General features: G+C 50.6%; 4 protein-coding genes across 9 annotated transcripts; 3 read left to right on the forward strand and 1 right to left on the reverse strand.

The window, feature by feature from the left end:
• The first annotated feature begins 1227 nt into the window (after positions 1-1227).
• On the forward strand, positions 1228-3467 carry LOC112347071 (RAP domain-containing protein, chloroplastic-like). The gene is made up of 3 exons (XM_024677324.1): positions 1228-3028; positions 3088-3170; positions 3223-3467. The coding sequence occupies exons 1-3, from the start codon at positions 1243-1245 to the stop codon at positions 3322-3324; spliced, it is 1971 nt and encodes a 656-aa protein (XP_024533092.1). The 5' UTR covers positions 1228-1242; the 3' UTR covers positions 3325-3467.
• LOC9651710 (enolase 1, chloroplastic) lies at positions 3341-5633 on the forward strand. 2 transcript variants are annotated; one of them, XM_024677326.1, is made up of 8 exons: positions 3341-3512; positions 3631-4096; positions 4169-4476; positions 4529-4683; positions 4736-5050; positions 5127-5273; positions 5373-5423; positions 5474-5633. In XM_024677326.1, the coding sequence occupies exons 2-8, from the start codon at positions 3657-3659 to the stop codon at positions 5537-5539; spliced, it is 1482 nt and encodes a 493-aa protein (XP_024533094.1). In that variant the 5' UTR covers positions 3341-3512; positions 3631-3656; the 3' UTR covers positions 5540-5633. The 2 variants fall into 2 exon arrangements, with proteins under 2 accessions (XP_024533094.1, XP_024533093.1); XM_024677325.1 differs by having other exon boundaries at positions 3634-4096.
• Positions 5634-7294: 1661 nt separating this feature from the next.
• Positions 7295-10795, forward strand: LOC9651016 (protein lingerer). The gene is made up of 2 exons (XM_002972359.2): positions 7295-8201; positions 8293-10795. Exon 2 carries the CDS (start codon positions 8492-8494, stop codon positions 10631-10633), a length of 2142 nt encoding a protein of 713 aa, XP_002972405.2. The 5' UTR covers positions 7295-8201; positions 8293-8491; the 3' UTR covers positions 10634-10795.
• On the reverse strand, positions 10684-14253 carry LOC9651017 (CTP synthase). 5 transcript variants are annotated; one of them, XM_024677565.1, is made up of 21 exons: positions 14073-14253; positions 13927-14006; positions 13767-13853; positions 13663-13713; positions 13486-13603; positions 13379-13435; positions 13248-13312; positions 13106-13189; positions 12992-13042; positions 12857-12919; positions 12635-12805; positions 12514-12576; positions 12352-12471; positions 12149-12298; positions 12014-12091; positions 11878-11963; positions 11776-11824; positions 11645-11725; positions 11488-11581; positions 11066-11420; positions 10684-10923 (listed from the first exon to the last, which is right to left on the reverse strand). In XM_024677565.1, exons 1-20 carry the CDS (start codon positions 14188-14190, stop codon positions 11104-11106), a joined length of 1983 nt encoding a protein of 660 aa, XP_024533333.1. In that variant the 5' UTR covers positions 14191-14253; the 3' UTR covers positions 10684-10923; positions 11066-11103. The 5 variants fall into 5 exon arrangements, with proteins under 5 accessions (XP_024533333.1, XP_024533334.1, XP_002972632.2 ...); XM_024677566.1 differs by having other exon boundaries at positions 10684-10942; XM_002972586.2 differs by lacking the exon at positions 10684-10923 and having other exon boundaries at positions 10938-11420; positions 12635-12704; positions 12762-12805.
• Positions 14254-16206: the final 1953 nt, after the last annotated feature.

Here is a 16206-nt window from a genome sequence, read left to right on the forward strand (position 1 = left end):
TGCCTTCCAGTGCACACCAAGAACCTCTCGGTATCCTTTTGCAAGAAAGAAGTGGACTTGCGAGAGCTTCTCTCCTTTTCCCAGCTTCTCTATCCTGCCAAGCTGCAAATGCTTCCCTTCCCACTTGAAGGCCAGAACAACCTGGTATAGCTTGGGGTTGGCCGAGAACAGCATACGACCACGCGATGCTCGAGAGCTGCTCGATCGATAGCTTCCCGGGGAAAGATTCTTCTTGGAACTGTTCTTCACCGAGCTCCAGAGAACCTTGTTCTTGCTGAAGAGCCGATGAGTCCAGGACAGAATCCAGAGGTTGAGCCATGACCCGAACGACCAAAGAAGCTGGGCCAGTTCCTGTGCTCGAAACTCCTTGGGAACTCCGCTCGCAGCGTCCATGAGCTTCTCAAAGAGTGCGGGCGAGCTGTGCTAAGCTCTTCCGCCGCCTTCAGAGGCACTGATATTGGGTCAAAGAAGCCCTCACATCCAAAGGGATATGGGGAGAGGTGTAAGTTCCTCCACGCTGTTACCACCGTCACCGGGTTGGCGCTCGTCACCACGCTCAAAGAGCACGAGAGCATCACGGGAATAGCTATGGTTCCAGACTCGGCAGTGCTCTTCACTGGTTCTACCGATGGAACTCTCAGGGCCTGATTGCGACTCAGGGACCGTGTCAGATTACTCTGAGGCTAGAGGACAAACTTCGTCTCCTATCTCTGTCACGCGTATATGAGGCGGGACTCCTTGGATCAGTCGTACATGGCTGGACTCTGAAGTCTAGAGGATTCATGCGTAGGGGAACGACTTGGTACGAGATCAAATCTGATCAAAGCAATGCAAGTCAAGAAGATTAACGTGACAATGCATGAAACGAACAAGTGGGTAAGAATTATAAAGTGGCACTTTAATAAAACGAGTGCTTGAAACGAGAAGATCAAGTCCGAGGTACGTGAAAGTATGGCGGATGAGATCCTATTCTTTATTCTAGGAACGAAAAGGTGATGAACGAGAGGACACACGACAAAAAAACCATGCAGTTCTTCCAAGAAAAAATCGAAAAGATTTACTATGAAAACTCGACGTAGAGAAACTGGGACTTCCCCGTGGCATTCGAAGGATCGTGGAATCCATCGAATGATCGGTAGCGCTCAACTAAAAAATCGCCCATTCTTTCTGATTGATTGGCTCGTTTGTCTAGCGAAAAAATCTTCTCGTGTTAGATGTGTTACCCAGCCCTAAGTGCTAGCGATGGAGCTCCTACATTCCTCGGCGCTGTGCGTAGCGCGCTTCCATCGCTGCTCTGGCGGCAGGAGCCAGGATTTTGGATTCTTCCAGCAGCGGCAGCGATCGCAGGTGAGGCAATTTCCCTGGTTGGCTGCGAATGCCGCGGCGCCATCGCGTCCGGCGCCAGTGAAGCCGGATTTCTTTGACAACGATGACTCGGAGGAGGACGAGGAGGATCAGAGGCAGCGGCGCAAGGCGGGGGAGCTGGATTGGGCGACTAGAGCTCGGGAGCTTGCGATTCAGGATATGAGCTTCCGGAACTTCACCGACGAGGATTTCCAGGCCCTACTGCCCCCGCATTTGCGAATCTCCAAGAAGAAGGCCAAGAAGAAGAAGAAGACCAGGGCCAAGCAGGAAGGTGCGGAGGCTGCACTGCAGCTGGAGGAATCGCGCAGCGCGATTAAGACCAAAAAGAAGAAAGACAAGGACGATGATGCGAGCAGCCTCCAGGCTGCGAATGACACCACTCCGGTCGATCCAAAGAAGCTCAAAGCGCTGGCCAAGAGGTTTAACGCTCACAGGGAGCGCTACATGAACATCGAGCAAAGCTACAGCGACAGCGAAGGTGACGAGGGCGAAGAGGAGCTCACGACCGAGTTGACAGTGGTTTATGGGGAGCGTCGAGAGGAAGGAGGTGGTGAAGAGTCGGATGATGGCGAGGAGCTTCCAGCGGCCTTGAAAGATCCAAGGCTGCTGGAAATTCGTCTCAACCAGGACTTGGTCGACTCGAGGGACGTGGAAGAAGTTTTGGAGACGATCGAGAGAGTGAAAGGAAGGTTTCGATTGAGCTCCATCAACGTCGCCACTGCTCTTCACAGGATCGCCAAGCATATGGTGACGCTGTCCATGTCCGAGACGAGAAGGCTCAAGTACGCCAGGCAGTGTGATGTGGCCGAGCTCGTTGCTTCGGCTATGGAGCTTCTTCCGGAATGCAACGCACAGGGCGTCTCCAATATTGCCTGGGCCATCTCCAAGATTGGAGGCCACCTTCTTTACCGGGGAGAGATGGAGATAATCGCTCGAGCAGCACTGGCAAAGGTTGACGAGTTCAATCCCCAGAACATTGCCAACGTAGCCGGAGCGTTTGCTTCCATGCAGCACAGCTCGCCCGCACTCTTTGAGAAGCTCATGGACGCTGCGAGTAGAGTTCCCAAGGAGTTTCGAGCACAGGAACTGGCCCAGCTTCTTTGGTCTTTCGCGTGCATGGCTCAGCCTCTGGATTCTTTTCTGGACTCGTTGGACGCGGCTCTTCAGCAAGAACAAGGTTCTCTGGAGCTCGGTGAAGAACAGTTCCAGGAAGAATCTTTCCCCGGGAAGCTATCGATCGAGCAGCTCTCGAGTATCGCGTGGTCTTATGCTGTTCTCGGCCAACTCCAGCGTCCATTCTTCGCTCACGTTTGCAAGGAGATACTCGCGTTTGAGCAGGACGCGTCCCTGGGACAGCACAAGCATATGTTGCAGCTGACACAGCTATACCAGGTTGTTCTGGCCTTGAAGTGGGAAGGGAATCATTTGGAGCTGGCTCTTGGTGACAGGATAGAGAAGCTGGCTGCAGGTGCCTGGGAAAAGGAGAGAAGCTCTCGCAAGTCCACCTCTTTCTTGCAAAAGGATATCGAGAGGTTCTTGGTGTGCACTGGAAGGCAGTGGATCCCCGAGTACGTTGATGCGGATTACTCTCTGGATTTTGCCATGAAGGGCGGTAAAGTTGCGATCGAGGTCAACGGGCCGAGCCATTTTGCCCGGAACACAGGTCAGTAAGCTCCTAGAATGTTTTTTCTTTTTGTGATTCGTTTTGTGTGTTTGTTACAGGAGATCTTCTGGGACACACTGTATTGAAGCATAGATTGCTGGAGGCTGCTGGATGGAAGATTATCTCTGCTTCCTATGCTGAGGTGAAGTTTTTTTTCTTTGTTCTAGTGGAGAAAAATGTGTGTTTTGATGCAGTGGGAGAACTTACAAGGAGAGTCGGAGCACGTTGACTTCATACAAAAGCTTGTGGCTCCTCACATCCGTCAAATAGAGCAAGCGAATGAGCGAGCAGTGTGACCTCTTTCACCTACCAGTTTCGGGTCAAAACTTGTGAATGAACGGTCGGCCGGCTTGTGGTAAGCTATGGCGGAAGAAGAGAGAGAAGAGGAGCCACTCGGCTTGTCTGTGATCGTAAAGAAAGGACGGTAACATTGGTTGAATCGTCGGAGCCACAGACAGCGCGATCAAACAGCTGTTTAGCGAGAGTAAGCTAGAAGCACTAGTATCCTCTGCTTTTTTTGTGTAGGGTTATCAGTGCATGCTTCTACTTGCTTAAATTCGCCTCTCCTGCATTGATATAACGCACCCAGATCTTCGCTTTTGCAGCAGCAGCAGCGAGAAAGAGCAAAATGGCGGCTTGCGGCACTCGTCTTCTTCCAAAGTCCTCCTTCCTGTCTTCGGCCAATTCGTCCTCCTTTCTGGGTGGTTCGTCGGTTCCTTGCGCCTCTTCTCCTTCCTCGTCATCGTCCAAGCTCGGCAGCAGCAGGTGCATCAAGGTCCGAGCCGTCGTTGCATCGCCCACTAAAGTTCATGCGGAGCCGGCCACCAAGATCAAGTCGATCAAGGCAAGGCAGATAATTGACAGCCGAGGCAACCCAACAGTGGAAGTGGATCTGGTGACTGACCGGGTGTATAGATCAGCAGTTCCCAGCGGGGCCTCCACCGGAATCTACGAGGCTCTTGAGCTCAGAGATGGTGATAAGACCGTCTTTGGAGGCAAGGGAGTGCTCCAAGCTATTGCCAACATCAACGATGTCATCGCACCAAAGCTCGTTGGCGTGGATACCAGGTAGCTTTTTTTCTAAAAGCTTACATTTTTTTCTTTGTTCTCCTGCCAATCAACTTATGTGCGAGCTTTCAGGAACCAGAAGGATGTGGACAACATTATGCTGGAGCTGGATGGGACGCCAAACAAGTCGAAGCTTGGAGCGAATGCCATACTTGGTGTCTCCCTGAGCGTGTGCCGAGCCGGGGCCGGAGCTAATGGCGTTCCTCTCTACAAGCACATTCAGTCCATTGCTGGGATCAAGGAACTAGTCATGCCAGTTCCTGCTTTGAACGTTATCAACGGCGGCAGCCATGCAGGAAACAAGCTTGCAATGCAGGAGTTTATGATCCTCCCGGTTGGTGCTAGCTCGTTTGCCGAGGCCATGCAGATGGGATGTGAAGGTTCGTTTCTTCGTTTCTCTTGATTTTACAGGAACTTTTGTTTGTGTTTCAGTTTACCAGGTTCTGAAGGGAATCATAAAGAAAAAGTACGGCCAAGACGCATGCAATGTTGGTGACGAGGGAGGTTTCGCTCCAAACATTCAAGACAACAGAGAAGGTCTTGTTCTTCTGGTTGACGCCATTGAAAAGGCGGGATACACTGGCAAGGTCCGTATACGTAAGACTGTTTCTCAACGTCTTTTACATGTTTTCATTTCAGGTGAAGCTGGGTATGGATGTCGCTGCATCCGAGTTCTATAAGTCTGGAAAGTACGACCTGGACTTTAAAGACCAGTCCAGCAGTGGAAAGAACATATACACGGGCGAGGAGCTGGGAAATCTTTACATGGAGTTCGTGAGGGACTTCCCGATTGTGTCCATTGAGGATCCGTTCGATCAGGACGACTGGAGCTCGTGGAAGAACTTGCAGTCTCAGTGCGACGTCCAGCTCGTCGGAGATGATTTACTGGTGACGAATCCCAAGCGGATAGCCGAGGGAATCAGCAAGAACGCTTGCAACGCATTGTTGCTAAAGGTAAGCACGGTGTCGCCTTCCATCATTTCTCATGGAATCGAATCCTTTTTTTTTTCTTTTCTTTCGCTTTTTGCAGGTGAATCAGGTCGGCTCCGTGACTGAATCCATCCAAGCAGCTTTGGATTCAAAAGCTGCTGGATGGGGTGTTATGGTGAGCCACAGAAGTGGAGAGACCGAGGACACATTTATTGCGGACCTGGCTGTTGGACTCGCTAGTGGACAGGTACCAATTCTTCGACTTTTTAAAGTTTGCTTGTAGAATAGCTCTTTTTGTCTTGATTCGCTTCGATCCTTTTCTCATCGTTTCATGTTCTCGTTTCAGATCAAAACAGGAGCTCCGTGCAGGAGCGAGCGCCTTGCAAAGTATAATCAGGTAAGGTTGAAAGCTTTTTGGTCTGAGATTTGAATATTTGCTACGAGCAGTTGCTGCGCATCGAGGAAGAGCTTGGAAGCGTTTGCTACGCAGGAGAGAACTTCAGGAAACCATGACCGAGGCCAGGACTTTCTTTTTGTCCGACGGCGAGCTAAGAAACTTTTCCTGCTATGAAAATAAACCATGCAACTTGCGAGACTTGCAAAACCATGGAGTGCTTTGCGTGTCTTGACTTCTCGCCTTCGAAATAATTGTTCCAGGCAAGGAATTTGGATCGTCCTTGGGAACAGCATTGGATCTCTCGTACAGACTGTGTACGGAGAGAACTTTTGATTCTCGTCCAATTCTCGTCCCAAGGTAGGATGACCAACGAATTTGGTGGGCCAAAACTTTTCTTTCTTTTCGCAACCAAACGTTTCACGGAGCGATGGGTATTTTTTTGGGAGGCACACGTCTTGGGAGGCATTGTTTATCTCCATAACAAGATCTCTCTCTCAAGTCAGCCTTGCGAGGAATTCTTTTTCAGCCTCATAATTTCTACAAATGAATCACGACTTTGTGTACTCCTTGAGTTCTGCGCCTGAGCTAACAATCTGATACGATGTAGTACTCCATTTTCTTTTCTTTTGGTACGGCAACGTTGAAACACAGTGAATGCCGCGAAAGTTTTTGTTATAGTGGCAGCAGCAGCGTTTATAGTATGTACTTCAGGATTGTGACCACCAGATTGACGAAGAAGAAGAAGATCATCGTTGATGTGGAGATATCGTGAAGGATTGAATCAAGCATAAGCGGTTTGAATGCATGCGTCCCGAGGCCTTTGAGGCGTAAAAGAGATCAAAAGGAGAAGGGTCACTTTCGCTTCTGGGTATTGCTGGTCTGTGTGCGAGTTGAGTTTTGACAGTGAGGCTTGTGTAAGTAAGAACAGTCTATACCTGCATTCATTTCCGAAACATGGGTTTGGTAAGGAAGGATCAAACACAGTTCTGCAACAAGATCGTACAATTAAGAACAAAAAAAATTTCAAAAAAAAACTCGCAAAGCTGCACAAGAAAAGATAAAGAGCAGAAAAGAATTCTGAAACGGCAACAAACAGACAAGCGAGAACAAGCAACACGAAAGCAGCGTACAAATGATATTCTTCAAGGTTGGTGGCGCAAAGTGAATTCATGAAAATGAAACGAAGGGTGGTGGTGGTGAAATGTGAGTGAGTGTTCAAAGCAACATGCACCGCGGAAGAACATGAGAGAGTTTGCTCGTCCGTCAATATCGACATCGCCCTCTTCCTTTCTTTGGCTCGAAGGAGAGAATTCTACCACTGAAAGGGGAGGAAAACCAACCAGACGACGCAAAACAAGGTGGTGGCGCTAACTACCTCTGCTGCAACCGCAAAACAAGAAAAGACTAAAAAAAAGAAAAAAAAATGCTTGTCAAATTTCTTGTTTTTCACTGGGACCTTCCAACAAAACTTTCCAGTCCAGCAAAGAAAGACAGTTTGTTTGGAGCTGCTGCCACGCTGCTACTGCTGCACTCTGCAATCTGCAACTAAGTGCAGAAGCTGATCAGCATCAGCTCCTGCCTGCCTCCTGCCTGCTGCTGCTGCTGCTTGCTTGCTTTCTTGCTTCTGTTGGATGGATGATTTAAACTGGTGAAAATGAAAACTTGAGAAGTGGGAGGCATTGAAAGCAACAGCAACGCGAGGCCTTTGTGTTTCTGGGGGAGGGGTTTCGCTGGCGCATCCACCGGTCCATCGGAAATCAAATCGAAACGATCACAGTTTCTTCAACCAATCTTTCCAAGAAAGGAACTCGCGTACGGAAAAGAGCGGGAAAAGCCGCCGGATAAACCCTAAACCTCGCGCGGGAAGAGAAAGATCTGCAGATGCCGCCTTAATGGGCGATCGTAACGTGAGGAGAGATCGCATCGCAGTGAAGGTAAGATGGTTTTAGTGTAGATTAAGAAGAGGAAGAAGAAGAAGAAGAGAGATCGAGAATAGAAGGGACGAATCAGATGGGTTGCGAATGAATGCGAGCGTTAGAGCGGCCCAATGGGAGGCAAGTTTTTCCTGGCAGGCAGGCCAAGAAGGCATACTGGCGTTCTCTCGCTGTGTTCTTCTGGTATGCGTGTTCTTGCTGCTTATAAAGGATGGGAAGGTCAAAAACTTTAGATTTATTTTTCTCCCTTGAGTCGAAGCGAGCAGCCAAGGTCAAGAAGACTCAAGAACAGCTTTTTCTGCTCTGCTCAGTGTGGGAAGCTTTTTTTTTTTCCCGTGTGTTTTCTTTCGTGCCCGGTTTGTTTTTTTCCTCTTGGTGCCTGGAGTTTTGGTTCCCTCTTTATCCGTGCTGCTGCGCCTCTGGCTGGGCTGGCTGGCTTTAAATTTTTGTTTCTCTCTTTTTCCACCCTTGCATTTTTCCCCAGGTAGCTATGCGTAGTTAATGGCTTTAGCTACAGGTTGAAAGAATCATGGAAGCAAACTTCTTCGTTTCGTCCTCGTGAGAGAGAAAGCGAGAGAGAGAGAGGGACGAATCGAGACTCGAGTCGAACAAGCTGAGCTTAGTTCTTCGGTCCCTCCGTGTCGGCTGCTGGACGAGCATGTCCCAGGAGTGGGCGGTGGAGGGGAAGGAGTAAAGATATTGTGAAGATTCAGTGAGAAGGAAGAAGAGTAGGGAGATACCTCGTCGGGCGCTTTCCAGCGTTTTGGAGAGGGATTTCCAGCAGGATCATCCGTAGAGCTCCAGCTGACGAGATTAAACTCCGGCTCACCAGTCGCCTTGACAGGTAAAACAACTTTCTGGTTCTTTTCTCTTGCTTCGCTCTGCCTCTTTTCTTTTTTTCTCTTTCCTACTTAGAGGGTGGTGGTGGTGTGCAGCTTGTGACGCTTCACAAGGTGGGAGAGAAGAGAACGGTGGCACGAAGAAGAGGCAAAGCAGCGTTTTGCTACTAGGCGTGGTGACTTGCGTAGTTGGCAAGGCTGGCTGATAAACAAAGAGGAAAAAATTGGCACCAAAGTACAAGTGGTCGGGGGCGGGGAGGAGTTTCGCGAGTGTTTTGTGGGATATGATTGTCGAATGGCGAGGATGAAGAAGGATGTCTGCACTGGCACCAGCAGTAGCAGTAGCAATAGCAGCAGCGGCAGAAGTAGCAGCAGTTTCAGTCACAGCGGCAGAAGTATCATCAAGAACAACACGAGCAAGAGTTGCAAGGATGTCCCGCACCACCAGGGGCAGCAGCAAGGAGAAGACGGGGGGGTGGAGGAAGATCAGCAGGAGCAGCAGCCATTCTCGTTTCCCAGGCTATTCAAGATCGAGGACGAAGACGAGGACGATCCAGTGACGAAGAAGGGAATGTACATCGACATGGATATCGCCTTGCCGTGCGCGTGGGAGAGCATGAAGCGCCAGGGGTCGTCAAAGTCCTCGTCGGTGGACTCGCAGGAGTTTGATTTCGGCAAGTGCTTGCGGGGCTTGGATCCCGCGGTTGACACTCCGGCCGACGAGCTCTTCTACAAGGGACAGCTTCTTCCACTCCATCGCAAACTCAGGGACGAGGACGAGGACGCGGAGGATGTGGATGACGAACAGGACGACGAAGAACAATCTATGGTGAGAGAGGAGGACGCCAAGGCGGATTCTTTCTCGTTCAAGGCCCAAGGTGGTCTTTTGAAAGACTTGGGATGCTTGAGCCCGGACAGGTTCCCGACGCGCGAGGAGGCCACCGCTTGCGGCCTGATCGATTCCAGAAGCTCCAGCTTCCGCTCCAGCAGCAGCTACTGGGATTCCGGGGACAAGGACAGCGGCGACAGCAGTAGCAGCTGCCGTGACTCCAACGGGAGTTCTCAAGACTCTTGCTTCGAAGCTCCGGCACAAGGTACGAGTTCTACTGCCGCTGCTGCTTCTTCTACTTGTATTAGCGGCGCTCCAGTCGTCCATCCAAAGAACGAGGAAGAGAAGAAGAAGCAGAGCAAGTTCTCGTCCTCGTCTCCCTTGAGTTGGAAGAGGAGTGCGTTCAAATGGAAGGTTCTGCTGGGAGGCGCCTCCTCGCCCTCCTCCAAGAGGGCCTCCCTGTCCGCCTCCTCGTCCTGCTCTTCCACCTCGTCGGCCTCGTCCGCCTCAAGAGGCGTCCACTTGAGCGACCGGAGGAGGAATCACTCCTTCACATACGGCTCCTCGGCATCAACGTCGTCGTCAAACTCGGGCCCGTTGCTCGGCTCGTTCTTCACGGGCAGTGACAGACCGAGGCAGCAGCAGCAGCAGCAGCAGTACAGGCACTCGGTGTTGTCCTCCTCGGCTGGGAAGAACTTGCAGCAACTGAGTTCCTCCTCGTCTCACCACAGCAGCTTTAGAGACGTGAGCAGCAGCAGCAGCAGTAGCGGTGGTGGCAATGCCGCATCGTCGAGCAAAGCCACCGAAGTCCTCCAAAAGTACTTGAAGTTCATCAAGGAGAAGGTCTCGTCCGCCAACAACACCATCCCCGCGGGCGGCTCGATCTCCACGCCGCCGTACTACCTCTACCCGTACTCGTCGTCGTCATCGTCGCAGAGGAAGCACGAGTGTGGAGCTTTCCTGCCAGCGTCGTCGTCGTCCTCGAGGGCAGGAACTCCGAGGCCGGGTGGTAGCGGTGGTGGCGGAGGTGGTGGCGGCGGAGGCGGCGCTCACCAGCGCTCTTTCGAAGAGTGGCGGGCCGCCATGACGTACTACGAGCAGCAGCGCGAGCAGCACGACAAGGAGCTCATTACGTGCCCGTCGTTCCTCCCGGGGAGCCTCCGGGTGTCGTCCTTCTCGTCCCGGAGATCTAGCACGCATGCCAGCTGCGTCACCTCGTCGCGCTCCTCGCCAAACCACAGCGGCGTGCTCAAGCAGCAGTGCGTCGTGGATGGCGGTGGCGCTAGCGCTGCCGGTGGAAACGGTGGAAACGGTGGAAATGGTGGCAGCGCCAGCAGCAGCAGCAGCAGCACCGCCAGTGCCGGCAGCAGTGGCAGCAGCAGCATGAGCGACTTGCAGAGCGCTATCCAGGGCGCCATTGCTCACTGCAAAAAGTCTCAAACGTCCAGTACGCTGCTCCACCACCATCTTCGTCAATCCCACCACCACCAGAGCCAGCACCAATCCGGTCCTCTCCTGCTCGTGGAGCCAACCAGATCATCGCCACCCTCGTCTCAGACCCCCGCAGGAGCGATCGAGCAGCAAATCTTTCTCAAGCAAAACAGCTGACTACACGAAAAAAAAGAAAGAAATCTAGAAGATTTGTAGGTACGTACATATGAATGGGATGAATGAATATATTAAAGAGTCTGGCTATGGATCTTTTGTATATGGAGAAAAGCTGTGATTGTCTGAAGCTATATAGAAATAAAAAGCCCACCTTGGGAGACACTTAGATCGTTTGCTTTCTTTCGCTGGGTCCACTCCTCTCGCAGCACCAGACCACTTTGCTCATCACCTTCACCGTCATCGCCATCTTTCTAGCTGGCCGATGAATCAAAAGCTCTTCTGGCGAGGATCTGACACAAAGAAGATGCACTAGAACAACCTCAGCACTTGTTATTTACACAGCAGCGCTCCAATTTGTCTCTCTCACTCAATCCTCTCTTGCTCTCTCTCTTTCTTTTCACTCCCTCGCTGGTACAAAATTGATGTACTAACCTCCCCGGTGTTTTTCCTCCGTGTTGTTTGTTTGCTTCCTAGTCCTCCATGAAGATATCTCCCGCCCCACCACGTCCCTTTCGCAGGTCCTCGCGAATTTCCTCCTCCCTCTCCTTTAACTCCTTTACCATGGCCTGGATTTGCAGCAGTTCCCGCTCCAGCCTCTTAAACTTGGACGGGTCAGCTTGCTGCTGCTGCTGCTTCTTTGTTGCAACGCCGTTGACGTGAATCTCAACGGTGCCGTTTGCGACGCAGTCGAAAGAATGCCCGTTGTCCATCGTCGTCACCATCGTCCCTGCGTTTTTCCCGCTGGCCAGATAGCTATCCATTTGCTTGGACGCGGCCAGTATCAGCCCTGGCAATATTCGAGGCGCATTGTCAGCAAACTGGACAAGGTGGATGGAAACGTAACGCCAACTTACCCAGGAAAACGGGGGATGGCTTCCCCGGTCGCGACTTAAACTCGGGATGAAACTGCACACCCACGAAGTACTTGTGTTCTGGCAGCTCGACAATCTGGAAAGCGGTGGGGTGTGAGTTATGAACAAACTGGAGAGCAGGACTGACTCACTGACTCACCTCCATGCGCCTGCCAGTCTCGTCTTTGCCGACGAACGTGAGGCCGGCTTCCTCGAGCCTGTCAACAAGCTCCGGGTTTACCTGTACAGATTGGAAGCAATGGTACAAAGAGACAGATGGTTAAAGCTTACCTCGTAACGATGTCGATGTCGCTCATCCACAAAAGACTCGTTACCGTACCTGAACAAAGAAAGTTTAGCATGCTGTTACGAACGAGTAAACAATTGCCTTACAGCTTAGATGTAAGACAGTTTGGCTTCTGAAAGAATGTCCTCCTCACACCCAGCCTCATCGTTCCACCTTTGTGAGTCCTAGATATCTACAGGAAGTATTTAAATCGCATGCTAATGAGAGAAATAATATATATACCTCAGGCATGTACAGAACACATGGATGCGGTGTTGCAGGATCAAACTCAGTGCTATTCGCGCCGTCGAGGCCAAGGACCTAGTGGACCAGTGAAAAAACAACAATTAGAAGATTAAAAAATTACTTGTAACTTACTGAGCGTGCAAACTCAATCACTGCAATTTGCATGCCGAGGCAAACTCCAAGGTAAGGAACATTGTTTTCTCGAGCATATTTTGCAGCCAAAACCTTCCCTTGTGTTCCTCGATCTCCAAATCCTCCAGGAACCAGAATACCGTCAACACTCTAAGAAAACACTATCAAGACCAAAAAAACTCAAGATAAACAACGACACAAACTTTTAACGCGGCCCATGCGGCATCATGTAAGTCTCTGGGCGAACCATCCTCCAAGTCCGTTGACGCAACCCACTCAATCACTAATTTTCTCCCACAGGCAAGTGACGCATGTGTAAGAGCCTGCAATGCTTTGATGAGATTAGATAGATGATCAACAAATACCTTTAGAACAGAAAGATAGGAGTCAGATAATCCAGTGTACTTGCCAACCATACCAATCTTGACCTACAAAAATCACATCTTTTAGCTTACAAGCTAGCATCTGGCGACAAAGATAGTTAACAGGTATCGATAGGGCGTCTGATCGCTCGGCTCTCTGTGTCCATTCAGACAGCTCAGGCTGCGGTGCAGAACTGGGATAAAGTAAAGACAAATTAGCCACGAATGATCCAACAATCACACGTCCAAACCTCAGGTTCAGCTTTTTCAAAATAGCTAGATGAACATTTTGATCCTACAACAGAACGTAGTTAGCATTCCTGAAAATGAAGAAAGCAATCCTTACTCTTAGTAGTAAAGGCACATGCCAGATATTTGACACGTCGTGGATACTGAGTATATGTCCGGCCTGAAAGAAACAAAGAAAGGGAGAAAAAGTTTTTAGAAAGCTGGAAAAGACAGTGAACATAAAAAGACGCACCGGAACGTGGCAAAATTGCGAAAGCTTTTCCCTTGTGCACTGCTCCAGTGGCTACAGAGAAACTTTTAAACCGTTTGAATAAAGCTGACCCATGCTAAGGCTGAAGTTTGTTACCTTCGCGCTTCTACACCCAAGTAAATCGGGCGTCAGTCCTAAAGCTCGAAGAGCCTGGACGCTATGCTGTGTCGGTTTGGTTTTCTGAAAGCGATCAAAATATTTTTCTTCAGTGATAGCTTTCAGAAGACAACATCGTTACCTGTTCTCCAACAACACCGAGGACAGGGATAAGACTGACGTGAACGAGGCAGAAATTCTCCTGTCCTGTTGAAACAGCAAACCGGAGAAACTGCGTAAAAAGCAATCCCGTCTTGCAGAAAGCCGACTTACCAACACGAAATTGGAACTGCCTTAACGCCTCAACAAATGGCGACGACTCGATGTCACCTGTACACGCGAGTCACAACACGAGAAATCATGAGAAAGGCCGAACCCACCAATTGTTCCCCCTAGCTCGATCACGCACACGTCCGCTGCACCTTCTTTCCCATCGACAGGCACAACCGCGACACGTTCGATCCACTCTTGGATCTCGACAGTTATATGCGGGACAACCTTGCAAAACAATCCATTGGCCACTTGAAAGGAATGCAAACTTACAAAGTCACGCTCACCTGAACGGTCTTCCCAAGGTAATCGCCCCTCCTTTCGGCATCGATGACGGACTGCCAGACGCAGGCAAGTTTCGTGAAAAACCAAAAGCAATAGACTTTGATACCTGGTAGATTTTTCCAGTGGTGATGTTGTTGTTCTTCGTCAGAGTCACGTCCAAGAAGCGCTCGTAGTTCCCGAGGTCCAAATCCACCTGCATGTCACGAGGATTACATGGAAGGAGAGACCAAAATCTCATAGTGTGAAAGCAAGGACAACAAACGAACCTCCCCTCCATCGTCCAAAACGAAAACTTCCCCATGCTCGAATGGAGACATCGTCCCGGCATCGGTATTGAGATAAGGGTCTAGAAAGCATCGATGAGAAAGCAGCAATGAGATGAAACAACGATCCAAGAAGCGAGAATACGCACCGATTTTGATGGAAGTCACGCGCAGGCCGCAGGATTGGAGGACAACGCCAATGCTGCTGGCAGTGACGCCCTTGCCGAGGCCGCTGACAACACCGCCGGTGACGATCACGTATTTCATCCTCGCAGCCGCCCTCCAAAAACCCTGCTTTTCGGCTATAGAACCCTAAATCAAAGAACGCGGTCCCTCCTCCCGGCAAAACCCCCTCTTTCAAACAAATATCTCTCTCTTTCAATCCTTTTTCTTTTCTTTTTTTTTTCTGTTTTTATTTCTTTCCAAGCTTGCCTCTTCGAGAACATCGATTCCGAATCGTCTCTTATTTTTTCTGTCCCGTGCGATCGTTTTGTTTTAGGCGTGTTGACTGGCGACGACTTATTCTAACCTCGTCAAATAGTATAATAAAAAGAGATTAGTATTAGCTTGTAAACCAGCCTTTGTTCATAGGCCTTGGGACGTTCTTGTCTTGGGCCCTTCGCTCCAAAATGGACCTCGTCCTTAGATTTTCTCTCCGTCCCAGCGCGCTCCAGCTGCTCTAGAATCCATGCCTCTCTTCTTCTTTTTTTTCTCTCGGCGAGTTCGGCCGTCTCTGCCTCAATCATCGCTACAAATGCTGCTCTAGAGACGGATTAAAGAACCTTCCTTCGAAAATAGTGTGACGATGGATCTCTCTCTGATCGCCTTCGTACAGTCTCCCGCATTGATCTCTCCTGATCCTGATCAGCACAAAATAAGTTTGATCGGTATTCTTTTCTCGTTTCCACCTTGCTCTTGTCCATGCTCTTGCCAGGCTGCGCTCGTTCTCAGAGACAGATGCGAACTAAAAATCAAGATCACGCTTCTGGAAAAAAGCTATAGACCACCTGGTAGATGTTCGTCACGTCTACGAAGCGCTCGTCCGGAGGTCCAAATCCACCTGCACGTCACGAGGAAGATAGCAAACGAAAACAAAAATTTCTTGGTGTGGAGAAACAAACGTATTACATTTATATAGAAAACCACGCAACACAAACATGTATAGAAACCATAGTAGTAAGGTGGACGCGGCTTATTTCTCGTTGCGCATGGATGGATTGTTTGCTAGATAGCGCAGTAGAGTTGACGATCTACTAGCAGTAACGATCTCGAACTTTCCCGCTTGATCCTGACCATTCTGCCGGAGCACGTAGCAATGGCAAGTGCCTCCGGTACAAGCATCCTGCCATCCCGCATGTTGCATCATGAGCTTAATAGCGCCAATGTGGAAGCTCCAGCGGCTTGTAGAAGAGGCGATCAAGGTTGACGCGCTCATTCATCTCCCTCTGTGAGATACAGTAGGCTGGAACAGCTCCACTTCCCATGGCACAGACATTCCTCTTCTCGATTTTGATGTCGTCTCCCAGTCCCACGATCGTCAGGATTTCCTCGCTGCTGATGATGACTCCACCGTGCTGTGCAAGGTATGGTTGACGAGCACGGCGCAGCTCGTCGGCGGAGTTGGAGGCCTCAAGCATCTTCTCCAGCACCCTGACCTTGGCGACGTGGCCTCCAAAGACGGCCCAGAGCGTCCCGTTCGCGATCGGGATCGCCTTCTCCCTTTTTTCGTCGATCACTGGCGGGAGAAAATCTTCCCAGGACCTGAACTGCAGAAACCCGGCGATGCTTTCGATCTGGTTGAGCTCGGCCACAGCGGCAAAGACCGGCTGTGAGACGCTGGAGCAGCGTTAAGGGAAGAAGGCCTTTCGAACTCGAGACCACGGTGGCGAACCATTTCTGGCCAGGGATGACGCTGGGATCGCTTCCAAGATAAACACCCCACAAGGGAGGGCGAGCGAGTGGCGCGGCCATCGACAAACAGCATCGTTCCTCCGAGGAACCGGCGAGCCAAGATCATGGTGCCCGTCGTCCGCAAAGCAACTCCTCCTCCAGCGCTCACCTCGCTCGCGAATCCACTGACGCTGCCGTTGCCGTCGGCCGCGATCCCCCGATCACATCCTCCCTGCGCCGCGAGGAGAGGCGAAAGAGGGAAATCGAGGACGTGAGGAACCGCCATGGAGAGAAGAAAAGAAGGAAGATTTCTCGCGCTGGAGAGCAAGAGAGAAGACGAAAACCCTAGCTAGAGCTCGCTGGAGCGCAAGACGCAAAGATGTGGCCTAGGAT

Source organism: Selaginella moellendorffii, unplaced genomic scaffold (assembly GCF_000143415.4).
Source record: "Selaginella moellendorffii unplaced genomic scaffold, v1.0 SELMOscaffold_19, whole genome shotgun sequence".
Taxonomy (NCBI): Eukaryota; Viridiplantae; Streptophyta; class Lycopodiopsida; order Selaginellales; family Selaginellaceae; genus Selaginella; species Selaginella moellendorffii.

What these genes read in the sequence shown, in the direction of transcription:
- LOC112347071 (XM_024677324.1), top strand. Translation starts at nt 1,243, where the DNA reads ATGGAGCTCCTACATTCCTCGGCGCTGTGCGTAGCGCGCTTCCATCGC. An exon ending in CCATTTTGCCCGGAACACAG is followed by an intron (nt 3,029 to 3,087) that starts GTCAGTAAGCTC and finishes TGTTTGTTACAG; the next exon opens with GAGATCTTCTGGGACACACT. An exon ending in TCTCTGCTTCCTATGCTGAG is followed by an intron (nt 3,171 to 3,222) that starts GTGAAGTTTTTT and finishes GTTTTGATGCAG; the next exon opens with TGGGAGAACTTACAAGGAGA.
- LOC9651710 (XM_024677326.1), top strand. Translation starts at nt 3,657, where the DNA reads ATGGCGGCTTGCGGCACTCGTCTTCTTCCAAAGTCCTCCTTCCTGTCT. An exon ending in CTCGTTGGCGTGGATACCAG is followed by an intron (nt 4,097 to 4,168) that starts GTAGCTTTTTTT and finishes GCGAGCTTTCAG; the next exon opens with GAACCAGAAGGATGTGGACA. An exon ending in TTGGACTCGCTAGTGGACAG is followed by an intron (nt 5,274 to 5,372) that starts GTACCAATTCTT and finishes TTCTCGTTTCAG; the next exon opens with ATCAAAACAGGAGCTCCGTG.
- LOC9651016 (XM_002972359.2), top strand. Translation starts at nt 8,492, where the DNA reads ATGGCGAGGATGAAGAAGGATGTCTGCACTGGCACCAGCAGTAGCAGT.
- LOC9651017 (XM_024677565.1), bottom strand. Translation starts at nt 14,190, where the DNA reads ATGAAATACGTGATCGTCACCGGCGGTGTTGTCAGCGGCCTCGGCAAG. An exon ending in TCGGTGTTGTTGGAGAACAG is followed by an intron (nt 13,190 to 13,247) that starts GTAACGATGTTG and finishes GATCGCTTTCAG; the next exon opens with AAAACCAAACCGACACAGCA. An exon ending in ATGTGCCTTTACTACTAAGA is followed by an intron (nt 12,806 to 12,856) that starts GTAAGGATTGCT and finishes GTTCTGTTGTAG; the next exon opens with GATCAAAATGTTCATCTAGC.